The sequence below is a fragment of the Agelaius phoeniceus genome, chromosome 26 (genome assembly GCF_051311805.1).
Source record: "Agelaius phoeniceus isolate bAgePho1 chromosome 26, bAgePho1.hap1, whole genome shotgun sequence".
Lineage (NCBI taxonomy): Eukaryota > Metazoa > Chordata > Aves > Passeriformes > Icteridae > Agelaius > Agelaius phoeniceus.
The window spans coordinates 3835533-3849866 of record NC_135290.1 but is presented as its reverse complement, the minus strand read 5'-3'; the positions used below and the strand labels follow the sequence as shown (position 1 = coordinate 3849866).

The 14334-nt window shown below is 53.7% G+C and overlaps 1 protein-coding gene across 1 annotated transcript; it reads right to left on the bottom strand.

Annotated features, from left to right (window-relative positions):
• Positions 1–1485: 1485 nt before the first annotated feature.
• On the bottom strand, positions 1486–9848 carry LOC129131085 (feather keratin Cos1-2-like). Its single transcript, XM_077190892.1, is given in 3 exon segments — positions 1486–2235; positions 2583–2675; positions 2678–9848. Coding segments are annotated over 3 exon segments (459 nt in total). The 5' UTR covers positions 2717–9848; the 3' UTR covers positions 1486–1908.
• Between the last annotated feature and the right edge of the window lie 4486 nt (positions 9849–14334).

Genomic DNA, 14334 nt, shown 5'->3' with positions numbered 1-14334 from the left:
CAGGGATGAATAGTACTCTCTCTTCACACAGGCCAATTAAAGAACAGCAATGCAATTCCCTAAGTGCCTGCTAGGCTGGGTGTTTGCCTCCTACCTGCAGCTGTGGTATGAGAATCTTGTCAGGAACTCAGCTGGCATGGGAATGTCTGAAATAGTCATGTTCCAAGAGACTGGGGTCAAGCATTTGGTGCTGGGTACTCAGGGGGTCGAGAAACCTCCATGGTGAGAAGTAACTAAAGGCAACTATGGGCACATGGATACAGAGACAGTAAAGGACTCACCTACCTCATTTCAGAGCCTTTAAGTGCAGTTAAGGCCTCTGTCTTCAGCTCTAACTGAGGAACTAAGTTCAAAATCAGACAAGACATTAATAGAGGAAAATTTATTTCCCCTGACTCCAGAAAAGGTGTCTTCTATTGAGGTACTCATCTTTGCTCCATTCATCATCAGCTGAGAGAACAGGCACTCTCAAGCCTTAGTTCAACCCTTACAAAAAATGATCTCTTACAGATCAGGCAATGCAGGCCTTACAGACACCTATTTTTCTTCTGTTGACACTCAAGATAAACTAGTCAGCTGGCTTAGACCACACTCACACAAAAATACACACGCTTCTCATCCTCTAGACATCTTGAGTTATATTTACCTCCAGAGAGAGTCTGTCTGCACTGTCCAGGACCATCACACAGATGTTGGACGTGGCAGAGACATTTTCTGCAAGTCCTGTGTCCCAGGTTTTGGTGTGGTTGAGAGAAAGCTGACCTGCACTTGGTTTGAGGTGGAGATGCAGCTAATGGGAGCCAAGTTCTCAGCTTGGCTCAGCTTATTTGCTGACCATGAAGCCATCTCCCCACTATTTATCTGTCCTATCCATGGAAATGGTGGTGGGGTTTAGCCATGGAATGGAGGTGCTGGAGCCTCTGGGTTCACCTGTGATCGCTTAGTGAAGCAAGCCATGCACACATGACCAGGAATGCAGGCCCTGCTGTGAGCTTGTCCTACCTGGGTAGTTCAGAGGGACCACCACTGGTCAGCTGCAGGATTTGTGTCTCCAGAAAGATGATTCTTGCCATTTCCTGGCACACCTGCTTTGCTTTGGGATGGGTAAGTCGCTTGGGTGACCTGATGTCCCATCACTGACTGTGGGAAGAGTCTACAGAGTCTGTTAGATCTAGTCCTGAAGATGGGTTGTACTCCTCATCTGCAGGACATGCTCTGAGACCAAGGAGTCATATCTGAGCAGAAATGTTGGAAGGCTGAGCCTGATCCCTGCTGTCTGTGGAGAAGTCAGGGATGTCTTCCTCAGCTCCAAGGGACAGTGCCTGAATGGGCCCCACTTCTGTGTTTCCCACCCTCCCCTTCCTCTGGGAATAGTCAGTGGTCTACTGGTGTCCCCACCTTTTCCTCCACCACCCATGGCAACACCTTTTGGTCTCAGCACCTTGAGACAAGGACACCAAAAAAGGATTACATGGAGGCTGAGGATGAGATGCACAAAGCTTTATTGTCATTGAAGTGGGAAATTAGTTCCCTTATAGAGGAGGCTACTGGTGGTGGTGGTGAGAGACCACATGCAACTGCAGCAAGTCTGGGCCAGCTTTGGCACAGACACTGGAGAGCCAAAGGGACATCCATCTGCCTGCCCTACAGCAGGCAGGGGTTAGCAGATCCCTCAGAGAGGCTCTGAAAGTCTTACAGTCCAGAAGTATGGAAGACAAGAGAGAGGTGGAAGAGAAAGGCAGGGAAAGCAAACACTGGCCATGGTTTCAGAGAGCCCCACCAGCCCTCCTTCAGAAGAGCAGCATTGGTGGCTCAGCACCTCTGAATTTGATGGCCAGGAGCTCTGTCCTCAGTCCAGCATCAGCTTCTGGGTTTCTGGGGGTCCTCATGAGGGCTGCACCAGTGGCTTTAGCATGGACGGCACCTGCTGCCACCGTAGCGGTTGGTGATGCAGGAGATGTCAAAGCCCCCAGAGTTGATGGGAACTCCCTCAGAGCTGAGGATGTTGCCAACAGCAGCAGAAGTGGAGGATCCCACCACGGTGTTCTGTGGGAAGGAGCTGAGGATGGGCCCAGGCAGGGTCACCACCACGGGCGAGGGCTGGATGAAGACGGTGGAGTCCTGGCACTGCCTGACACAGGGCTCATTGCAGCTGCTGCCCAGCGGGGTGGGGCCACAGGGCTGGCAGGGCTGGCACCGGGTGTAGCAGGACATGGCTGTGGGCTGCAGGTGCACCTGAGAGAGAGGGAAGGGAAGGAAGCAGAGCACAGGCACATGTGAGGAGCCATCAGCCATGAATCCATCATCCTGCTGCAAGAATTGCAATGGTACCTGCTTAAGCCAGAAGGGAGAAACTGGGCAGTGAGAGAAAGGGGTTTTCAGCCTCATCCTGACACAGTACTGCAAAGTGTTGCAATATCTCTTCAATAAAGAGCTCCCTCAGCCAAATCCTTGACACTAAGTCAGACCTTAGTTCTTCTCTGACCCCTCAGCAGCAGCAGCAGCACTAAAACCTCTCATAGGCTATAGGAGCATGCATCTGCTTCACCAGAAAAGGACAGGGGAAAGGGCTTTGGACTTACCTGGATTCCAAGGAGAAGGAGGCAGGAGAAGTGGATGAGAGAGCATGAATTCTGGCTGGCTTTTATAGTCACTCTGAGTTGCCCCAGGCCCAGAGGTGGCTTCTATGAAAGTGATAATTTCTTAAGGTACTCATGATGTATGGAAAATATCCCAGCTAATGACATGGGTTGGGTGCTTGTTTTCCGTGTTGCCACCTTTTCATTTCCTGGCTTATTCATAGACATTTCTTCATGGAGGCTTCTTCTGAGTGCTGAGATTGAGACGCCTCAGGATTTCCAGGGCAGGAATGAGTCAGTGTCTGCAGAATCCTCCGCTCGAGTGCTGGATGGGTGCATGCAGGGAAATGAAGTTGGCCTGGAGCTCACTGCTGGTGTTGCCTGTGGCCTTGTTGATTGCAAGGGGTGCAGCTGCTCCCAGGGCTTCAAACCTTGACTGGTCACCCAAAGATATGCCATGATACCATTGCAAAATGATATGCCATGTCTCTTTCCAGCATTCCTTCCAACTTGCTGCACTGTTCATTTGTGTTCAGAATCTCAGGCATTTGGGCTGCACTGTTGGATTTCATTCTCTTGCTCCTAAAGCTCTCATTTTGTCCTCCCAAGGAGGGAGAATCCTCAAGTCATGTGGGCAATGTGAGAGAGTGCTTGGTCACCCTCAACAATAAGAAGGGCTTCGCTATGTTTCACACCAGTGTTCCAGCCTGTGCTTGTTTTCTCTGGTCCCCTCACTGGGCAATTCAGAGAAGTGTCTGGCTCTGTTTGCCTTGCACCCTCTGGATTTGGGCTGCATGGCAAGGTTTTGGTTGTGGGGGAGCCAACACCAGATGGATTTAAGACTCATCCACCCCTGGCCAAGGCTGAGCTCATCAGTGATGGTGGAAGCAGCTCTGGGATAACGTTTGGGAAGGGAGAAAACACCTACTGTGGAAGAGCAGCCAGAAGAGAGGGGAGAGACAATGTGAGAGAAACAACCCTCAGGGAAGAGGGGAGGTAGGTGCTCCAGGTGACCCCATAAAACCTCATTCTGGATCAGGCTCCTGTCAGGACCTGCGCCCACGTGAGTGACAGGCCCATGCTAGCACAGGTTTGCAAGCAGGACTTGCGAAGAACTGTAGCCCATGTGAAAAACTCACATTGGAGAAGTTTTGGGAGTACTGTCTCCCCACAATGGCATAAGGCAAGTGTGTGAATGTTCCTTCTCCTAAGCGCAAAAGAGCCACAGAGATGTGTGGAACTGACCACAACTCCAAATCCTTACCATTTGGAGAGGAGAAAATTGCAGTGAATTTGAGCTGAAGAAGAAGGGAGCAGTGGAGGGGAAGGTGGTTTTAGATTTTAGGTTTATTTCTCATTACCCTAAGCTGACTGGATTGCAATATATCAAATTAATTTCTCTGATCTGAGTTGGGGTTTCCCATGAGGGTAATTGATGAGTGACCTTTCCTGTCCTTATCTAGACCCAGAAGCCGCTTGTATTTTCTCTCCTCTGTCCAGCTGAGGAGAGGGAGTGATGGAACAGAGCTATCATAGAAGACTGCTGGAATCAGGTGGGTGGTCCATTGAGGTGAGATCTCCTTTTAGAGAAAGCAGAGAAGGAGAAAGGGTTTCAGACTGACCTGATTCCCAGGGAGAAGGAGGCAAGAGAAGGGGATGAGAGAGAAAAGAGCTGGGCTGGCTTTCACCATGGACCTTTACTGACTCAGGCTGCCAGAGGTATCCCTTCTGGAGGTGATCATTTTCTGACAAATTCATCTTGAATGCAAACCATCTCATTTAATGCTGTGAGCTGTGGTTTGGCTTTTTAAATTGCTGTGTTTTCACTTCCTGCTTTATTTCTGGCACATTCCTCAATGAAGGCATCTTTTGCATGACAAGATGAGAGGCCCAAGCATTTCTGCATCAAAACACATCAGCGTCAGCACAGGACTCACACACTACAGGAGTCCATTAAAAGTAAATTATGTCAGTCTGGGTCACTCCATTGGGATCTTAGGGGCCTTTGTCTCAAAGAAGTGGCCTTGTTCCTGGGTTTGACTGTATCCCACCAAACACAGAGCCCAGGACAATTCAGGTGGCTGGCTTTGCCTTCTCCTGTCGTACAGCAGGGATACAGAAAGGGGGAGAAAAGGTGGAAGGTTTTATTCAGCTGTAAGAAGGAAAGGCAAATGGCATGATAAAGGGGCTTCCATTAGGACAAAGGTGACAAAAGGAAGAGTAAGGAAAGTTGCTGCTGAATGAGACAAAGGCCCTGGTGACACAGGGTAGAGAAAAAGCTGAGGTGCTGAAGGCCTTCTTTGCCTCAGTCCTTATTAGCAAGACTGGCCTTAAGGAATACCAGATGTAGACTGGGGGTAAAGTCAGGATGGAGATCAGGGCAGTGAATCCTTAGCAAACTGCACATATTTAAGTCCTATTGGAATGTAGACACAAGTAGTAAGGGAACTGGCTCCTGTCATTGCCAGGTCATTCTTCAGCTGAGCCTGGTGACTGGATACTGGAGCAAAACAAATGCCACTTCTGTCTTCAAAAAGGGGAAAAGGAGAACCAGGGAGCTACAGCCTTCTCAGCCTCACTTAGCCCCTTAGAAGGTGATAGAGCAGCTAGTCCTGGAAAGCTCTCCTAATCAAGGCATGCAGGGATGGGAAAGTCACCAGGAGCGGGGCAGTGTGGCTTTACTAAGGGGAAGTTATGCCTGATCTTCTTGACAAAGTGCTGTGGAGATGTGACAGAATGGTGAGGAAGAAAGAATGGTGGATCTTCTCTACCTGGAGGTGAGCAAAGCCTTTGACATTTTGTGTGGATTCCTGTAGGAGCCTCAGAGAGAAGCTGTTGATGTTGGATGAGCAGACAGTGAGACAGAATGAAAAGTGACTGGCCAGGCACAGGGATCAGTGACCAGCACCACAAAATAAAGTTGGAGACCAGTGCATCCAAATGGTCAGGACTTGATGGCTCCTGTTTGTCAACTTCACTGGTGATGTGGTTGATGGGACAGAGTGGACCCTCAGCAGGTTTGCAGACAACACCAAACTGGGAAGAGAGTCAGGCCAGCATCCAGAGGGACCTCAGCAAGCAGGAGAAATGTGCTAGGAATGGGAAAATCATGCAATTGAAAAGGGAAAGTGCATATTCCCTTGTGCCAAAGAAGTCCAACTGTATCCCCAGCTCCACTGCACCAGGTGTGGCCAGGAGCTCGAGAGGTGACTGCTCTCCTTTATGCAGCACTGGGGGGGACACAGCTGCAGTGGCCTCCTCTGCTGCCCTTCCTCTGTGACCATATTGGTGAAAAAAGGGATCAGTAAGAGAGGGATAAGGTGAGTGGAAAATTATCTGGCCTACCAGGCCCCAAGTGTTATGGCCATTGTTTCAAACCCCAGCTGGCAGACAACTCTGGGGTCCCTCAAGGATCAGCAGTAGGACCACTAGTGTTGCATGTTGCCATGAATGTTGTGAATAGTGGGAAGGAGGACACTCTCCACAAGTTTGGAGGTGACATCGAACAACCAAGAACAGGCAGTGAACTGGCCTCTGTTGCCCAAGTTGTTCCCAGAAAATCCTGGAACCACCTGTGGAAAGGAAACAAGGAATAGAGACTAGACTCTGGGAGTTCTCTGCAACAGGAGACTGAGCTACAAACACCTGCTGGAACATGGGGCTTTCAGCCTCCTCACTGCCATCTGCAGAAAATCCCTGGCTGCTGTTTCCAGCCCCTGAGCACAGAGACAGCTCGGGGAAACTGCTCCATCTCCTGGTTCAGGTCCCTGTTGCTGCCTCAGGCTGCAGCCGGGGCTGTGCCGGCTGATTCTCGCTGAGATGTCCTTGCTGGAGGAGGGGGTGAGTCCATTTGCCAGGACACCAAGCTGTGTCGGTGCACAGCGCGAGTGCTCTGAGACAGCCCGAGCGGAGCCAGGGCAGGGCTCAGTCCGGGGCGGAGCTGGTGGCGATGGAGAGAGAGGAGAGAAGAGAAGAGGAGGCGGCACAGTCAGAGCAGAGCCGGGGCTCAGGGGCACAGCGAGGCTCGGCCGGCGGAGCGGCGGCATGCGGCGGGCTCGGGCCGCGGCGCTGGCCGCGCTGCTCATCGGTGCGTGGGGCTGGGGTGATCCCGCAGGTGCCCGGAGGCTGCCGCCCTGCCTGCCTTCTGCACAGACCTTTTCTCGAGAGCTGTTCTCCTCTTCATCCCTCCCTCTTCTCCATCCTATAGTCCCGCAGAAATCTCCGGGTATTTTCTCTACCCAACCCTGCACAAGTATTCTTTCTTTATTACTCACAAAGTCTGTCCATACCCCTTGCTAATTTCCTTCTTGTCTTTTTGTGCTTTCTGCCACATCCTCCCATTCTTCAACGACTGCACCGATTCTTCTGTCATTCACTCATTCATCTCTCCACAAACCATTCATGGACACTTCCATTCCTGCATATCTTAACGCCCTCTGGGAACTGTGTTCCTTCTCACCTCTCTATGTTCCTGAATATCATTTTCTGCAAAAGAAAAGTGATTGTTGGTTTCTCCGTGGCAGTGGCTGTGGCCAGAGCCCAGGTACAGCAGGAGCCATTCATGGAGACCACCGAGGGCATCGGCATCAACATCACCTGCTCACATCCCCAAATCCAGACCGGTTATTGGATCCAGTGGTACCGACAGCTCCCGGGCCAAGGACCTGAACTCCTGGCACTCACTATGAAAGAGTCCAAAGAGCTGCCGGGCAGTGCAGGATGGCTGTTGGTGTCGGCAGATCGGAGTTCCAGCTCGCTGTGGCTCGCTGAGCCCCGGCGCGGGGACGCGGCCGTGTATTACTGCGCGCTGGGGGCCACGGGCACAGGAGCCGGGGCTGCGGCCGGGCACGAACCGCCGCGGGCGGGGCCGGCCGGGGCCAGCAGGGGGCGCTGCCGCTCCGCCCGCCGGGCTCCCGGGCCGCGCCTCCGCAGCTCCTTCCTCTGCCCCGAGCCCGCAGCACCGGCCCCGCACGGCCCCGCACGGCCCCCAACACGCCTCACAACCGCCCCAACCTGCACTCACACAGTCCCCACACACAGCCCGGCCTCTCCTCGGGCCGCTCCTTGAGAGCACCTGGGCTGGGAGCTGACAAAGCAGCTGCGCTCACAGGCACACAGGGGCCAATTGCTGGAGTGCTCTCAGGTCAGTAGGTCAATGCATGAGAGGGGTTTGCATTGAGGTGACAAAGAAATCTCTGTCTCTGCAGAAATGTCTCTGTTCCGTACTGCAAGGTGCATTCTCTCCTGGCTGTGTAAGGCAGGTGTACTTCTAATGCCACCTGAGGATGAAATTCACCTCTCTACATTTTGTTCTCATCCTCAGATGTCCACAAATATCCAGGAATGTGCATTCAGCATCTTGCTGAAACAGTAGAACATCTGGTAGGGAGACCAATCAATTGGTTGGAGTAGAGGAGCATTTCATATCATTGAAGGGCTTGCTTATACCCACCCTCCCCCTGACTTCGGTTTGCCCCTTTCCCTTCACTTTAGTAACCTGTCCAGCATCCAGAAGAACAAATGCCAGGATTTAGCAGTGCTGCAAGTGTTGGAGGGAGACACTTGAAAGACTGATCTCCACATGATGTTTCCCTCCAGAGACTTGCTCTAGAGACCCCATTTCCTTTGGGGACAGGAGCCTTTCAGCAGCTTCAGGAACTCTTAGGGCTGAGCAAGTTCAGCTGAGGCCACAGTCAGGGCATGTGAAAGGCGAGACTGTCTGGTTCGCTAAGGCTCACATCACATCCATTTTCCTTTCCAAGGGAAGAACAAGGAAAAGGGAAAGTGAGGAACAAAGCACACAATGACACCAAGGTAGCAGTAGGTGATAAGGGGAGAAAGAGAGAGCTCAGAGCTCTCCAGCTTCTAATTGATGGGCCATTAGGAAACTGCTGTGAGTTGGCTCAGGCTGAGCTTTGTCAGTGACAAGAAGGGACAAGAGGAACGTGAGGATAATGGAGGTTTGAGGGGGTCTTGTGGGGTTAGGGAGCACCCACCAAGGAACGCTTGTGAGGCTGTGCCGCCTCCAGCCATGAGGTTCTTCAAAAGCCATCAGGATTTGGAGATTAGCAATGACCCCAGAGAGCTGAGGACACCTCTGGAGGGTGAGAAACCTCAGCAGGGAAGAAGCTCCTGAATGCCCAGGCCTGGGTGTGCAGCAGAGCTGGGCATTGCAGCTGCGGAGGTGAGGAGCCCACTGCGGGAACAGCCCCTTGCCATGGGAATGCTCACAATGCCAGGGGCTGAGGGAGCCTCGGGGGCTGCTGCTGGAGGAGCCAGAAACGCACAAGGAGCATTTCAGGCACTGCAAGGACAGGTCATTGCTCTGCCTGCTCCGCCGCTGCTCCCTTTGCTCCCGCCCAGAGTCGTTTGCGGCAGCTCCGTTCTCTCGGCGCTGGGACGTCCTTTCTGCCTCTGCCTCACTCAGCAAACACTTGCTCACTCAGCACCTCGGTCTCGGCATGCACCTCGCTTATCTCATCCTCACCGTCCTCCTGGGCCAGCTCCTGGGTAAGTCCTGCCTTTTCCCCAAGGCTCCCCTCTTTTTCTTCTTCTTTTTTTCCGCCCAGGATATCCTCAAAAGCCTAATCAGGACCACGGGGGAAATGCCAGTGAATGAAGAGAAAAGGATAAGAAAAAACTGCTTTTGTTTGTGGTTTTGCAAGTGTTTCCTGAAGAAGCTATTCGATTTGGAAAGGGAAAGGGAAGAGAGAGAAACCTCGGGCCCTTTTGTGTCTTTTCTCTCACCTTAAATCCATCTGCCTCTGCCTCTCTCTCCTCATCCACGTGCTGTCACCTCAGGAGATCTCAGCTGTGTCTGCAGTGCCATATTGCTCCTGTTTTAGTGTAAATTCCCACATTCTGTCCAACCTGCCCCCGGCACCTCGCAGTTTTTCATACCATTCCATTATCAGGGTGTTCCATTCTGCCTCCAGGCTGACACAGCTCTGCCACAGCTTCCCGTGTTCACTGGCATGGACACAAGCAGGGCTCCCTCTTTCCAAGCTCAGCTTTGTGTGTGCTCAGGAGCTTTCAGAGGTGACAGGAATGGGGAAGCAGATGAACCTTTCTGCTGGACCTGGCTGGGCACCTCAGGGAGCTGGAAGGCTGCTGGTTCCAGCACGCTAAGTTCAGGCATGGCAGGCTGTTCCCTGGTCCTTTAAGCAGAGGGAGCAGGAGCAGGGACACAGCCCAGCTCTCCTTTTGGCAATGCAGAGCAGAGAGCTCCGAACTCCTGCCCAAAATCCCTCAGGACTCTGCTACAAGGCAGGGAGCTTGCTAGACCAGCATTTTCCATGAACATTCCCATTGTGTTTCCCTGTGGAACTGCTCAGCATCACTTTCTTCCAGGCACCACGGGGCAGGACACAGTCACCCAGGAAGATGGACCAGTCTTGGTGAAGCAGGGACACCCCTTCCACACCACCTGCAAATACCACACCAGTTATTTTAATGCCTTGCTGTGGTACCAGCTGAGGAAAGGCAGAGCCCCAGAGCTGATCTCCTATCAAGCAGGGACTGGCCGCAAGCCCAGTGGCCGTTTCACCACGAACCTGAACACCACAAGCAAATCCAGTGTCCTGCAGCTGGAGGAAGTGGAGCTCTCTGACACTGCCTTGTACCTCTGTGCTGTGCAAGACACCCTGGTGCAGGGAGCTTCCTCAGCTGTGCAACAACCCAGGCCAGGGAGGGCATGTGTCAGTGCAAGGCTGAGCTTGGGAAAGGGACTCTGATCTCACCCTGGTACTCAGCAGAATTTGCATCCACGAGTGTGTACAATGGTCTGGTGGTTTTTACCCCATCCATCCTAGCACTTCACTTAGGAAAATATTTTGGAGTATATTGGCTTATCTCTGCATTTTGCAGTCTCTAAGTAAAAAAGAAAACTATCCCCTGTGCTTGCCTGAGACCTTGTCCTTCCACACCCCAGCCCTGCTGCTTTTGACCCGGCATGTCCTCAGCAGAGCCCAGGGCTGCTTGTGTGTCCCTGCCTTGGGTGCTCTTGGAGCAGCCCCGTTTGCAGGGACACACGTGAAGCACGGATTTGTCTGTGGCTCCACACTGGGTAGGACGGCCCTGGCTCTGTCCGTGAGTGTCCCCGATCGGGAGGGAATTTCCTGACCATGCCAGGGACACCGAGCACCGCTCTGGCCCCGAACAGCACAGAGCAGCAGCTGCCCAGGCTCACAAACAGCCTGAGAGCAGCTGAGCGGGGCCGGCAGCCGCCCGCGGCAGGTGCGTGCAGGGCGGATCGGCTGCCCAGGCGGTGTGGCTGCTGTGTGCGATGGGACGCAGCTGTCCCTTGTCCCTGGCCATGCCAAAGGTCCTTGTGTCGCTGGTGGTGCAGGTGCCGTGAGAGGCGGGGGCTGAGGCCGGCCGGGGCGGAGCTGGCGGCGGCCCAGAGGAGGCGGCACGGCCGAGGCAGAGCCGGGGCTCAGGGGCGCAGCGAGGCTCGGCCGGCGGAGCGGCGGCATGCGGCGGGCTCGGGCCGCGGCGCTGGCCGCGCTGCTCATCGGTGCGTGGGGCTGGGGTGATCCCGCAGGTGCCCGGAGGCTGCCGCCCTGCCTGCCTTCTGCACAGACCTTTGCTCGAGAGCTGTTCTCCTCTTCATCCCTCCCTCTTCTCCATCCTATAGTCCCGCAGAAATCTCCGGGTTATTTTCTCTACCCAACCCTGCACAAGTTTTCTTTCTTTATTACTCACAAAGTCTCTCCATACCCCTTGCTAATTTCCTTCTTTTCTTTTTGTGCTTTCTCCCACATCCTCCCATTCTTCAGCGACTGCACCGATTCTTCTGTCATTCACTCATTCATCTCTCCACAAACCATTCATGGACACTTCCATTCCTGCATATCTTAACGCCCTCTGGGAACTGTTTTCCTCCTCATGTCTCTATGTTCCTGAATATCATTTTCTGCAAAAGAAAAGTGATTGTTGGTTTCTCCGTGGCAGTGGCTGTGGTCAGAGCCCAGGTACAGCAGGAGCCATTCATGGAGACCAGCGAGGGCATCGGCATCAACATCACCTGCTCACATCCCCAAATCCAGACCAGTGATTGGATCCAGTGGTACCGACAGCTCCCTGGCCAAGGACCTGAACTCCTGGCACTCACTATGAAAGAGTCCAAAGAGCTGCCGGGCAGTGCAGGATGGCTGTTGGTGTCGGCAGATCGGAGTTCCAGCTCGCTGTGGCTCGCTGAGCCCCGGCGCGGGGACGCGGCCGTGTATTACTGCGCGCTGGGGGCCACGGGCACAGGAGCCGGGGCTGCGGCCGGGCACGAACCGCCGCGGGCGGGGCCGGCCGGGGCCAGCAGGGGGCGCTGCCGCTCCGCCCGCCGGGCTCCCGGGCCGCGCCTCCGCAGCTCCTTCCTCTGCCCCGAGCCCGCAGCACCGGCCCCGCACGGCCCCGCACGGCCCCCAACACGCCTCACAACCGCCCCAACCTGCACTCACACAGTCCCCACACACAGCCCGGCCTTGCCTCCGGCCGCTCCTTGAGAGCACCGGGGCTGGGAGCTGACAAAGCAGCTGCGCTCACAGGCACACAGGGGCCAATTCCTGGAGTGCTGTCAGGTCCGTAGGTCAGTGCATGAGAGGCGTTTGCATTGAGGTGACAAAGAAATCTCTGTCTCTGCAGAAATGTCTCTGGTCCGTACTGCAAGGTGCATTCTCTCCTGGCTGTGTAAGGCAGGTGTACTTCTAATGCTACCTGAGGATGAAATTCACCTCTCTCCATTTTGTTCTCGTCCTCAGATGTCCACAAATATCCAGGAATGTGCATTCAGCATCTTCCTGAAACAGTAGAACATCTGGTAGGGAGACCCATCAATTGGTTGGAGTAGAGGAGCATTTCATATCATTGAAGGGCTTGCTTATACCCACCCTCCCCCTGACTTCGGTTTGCCCCTTTCCCTTCACTTTAGTAACCTGTCCAGCATCCAGAAGAACAACTGCCAGGATTTAGCAGTGCTGCAAGTGTTGGAGGGAGACACTTGAAAGACTGATCTCCACATGATATTTCTCTCCAGAGACCTGCTCTAGGGACCCCATTTCCTTTGGGGACAGGAGCCTTTCAGCAGCTTCAGGAACTCTTTGGGCTGAGCAAGTTCAGCTGAGGCCACAGTCAGGGCATGTGAAAGGCCAGACTGTCTGGTTCTCTAAGGCTCACATCACATGCATTTTCCTTTCCAAGGGAAGAACAAGGAAAAGGGAAAGTGAGGAACAAAGCACACAATGACACCAATGTAGCAGTAGGTGATAAGGGGAGAAAGAGAGAGCTCAGAGCTCTCCAGCTTCTAATTGATGGGCCATTAGGAAACTGCTGTGAGTTGGCTCAGGCTGAGCTTTGTCAGTGACAAGAAGGGACAAGAGGAACATGAGGATAATGGAGGTTTGAGGGGGTCTTGTGGGGTTAGGGAGCACCCACCAAGGAATGCTTGTGAGGCTGTGCCGCCTCCAGCCATGAGCTTCTTCAAAAGCCATCAGGATTTGGAGATTAGCAATGACCCCAGAGAGCTGAGGACACCTCGGGAGGGTGAGAAACCTCAGCGGGGAAGAAGCCCCTGAATGCGCGGGCCTGGGTGTGCAGCAGAGCTGGGCATTGCAGCTGCGGAGGTGAGGAGCCCACTGCGGGAACAGCCCCTTGCCATGGGGAATGCTCACAATGCCAGGGGCTGAGGGAGCCTCGGGGGCTGCTGCTGGAGGAGCCAGAAACGCACAAGGAGCATTTCAGGCACTGCAAGGACAGGTCATTGCTCTGCCTGCTCCGCCGCTGCTCCCTTTGCTCCCGCCCAGAGTCGTTTGCGGCAGCTCCGTTCTCTCGGCGCTGGGACGTCCTTTCTGCCTCTGCCTCACTCAGCAAACACTTGCTCACTCAGCACCTCGGTCTCGGCATGCACCTCGCTTATCTCATCCTCACCGTCCTCCTGGGCCAGCTCCTGGGTAAGTCCTGCCTTTTCCCCAAGGCTCCCCTCTTCTTCTTCTTTTTTTCCGCCCAGGATATCCTCAAAAGCCTAATCAGGACCATGGGGGAAATGCCAGTGAATGAAGAGAAAAGGATAAGAAAAAACTGCTTTTGATTGTGGTTTTGCAAGTGTTTCCTGAAGAAGCTATTTGATTTGGAAAGGGAAAGGGAAGAGAGAGAAACCTCGGGTCCTTCTATGTCTTTTCTCTCACCTTAAATCCATCTGCCTCTGCCTCTCTCTCCTCATCCACGTGCTGTCACCTCAGGACATCTCAGCTGTGTCTGCAGTGCCATATTGCTCCTGTTTTAGTGTAAATTCCCACATTCTGTCCAACCTGCCCCCGGCACATCACAGTTTTTCATACCATTCCATTATCAGGGTGATCCATTCTGCCTCCAGGCTGACACAGCTCTGCCACAGCTTCCAGTGTTCACTGGCATGGACACAAGCAGGGCTCCCTCTTTCCAAGCTCAGCTTTGTGCGTGCTCAGGAGCTTTCAGAGGTGACAGGAATGGGGAAGCAGATGAACCTTTCTGCTGGACCTGGCTGGGCACCTCAGGGAGCTGGAAGGCTGCTGGTTCCAGCACGCTAAGTTCAGGCATGGCAGGCTGTTCCCTGGTCCTTTAAGCAGAGGGAGCAGGAGCAGGGACACAGCCCAGCTCTCCTTTTGGCAATGCAGAGCAGAGAGCTCCGAACTCCTGCCCAAAATCCCTCAGGACTCTGCTACAAGGCAGGGAGCTTGCTAGACCAGCATTTTCCATGAACATTCCCATTGTGTTTCCCTGTGGAACT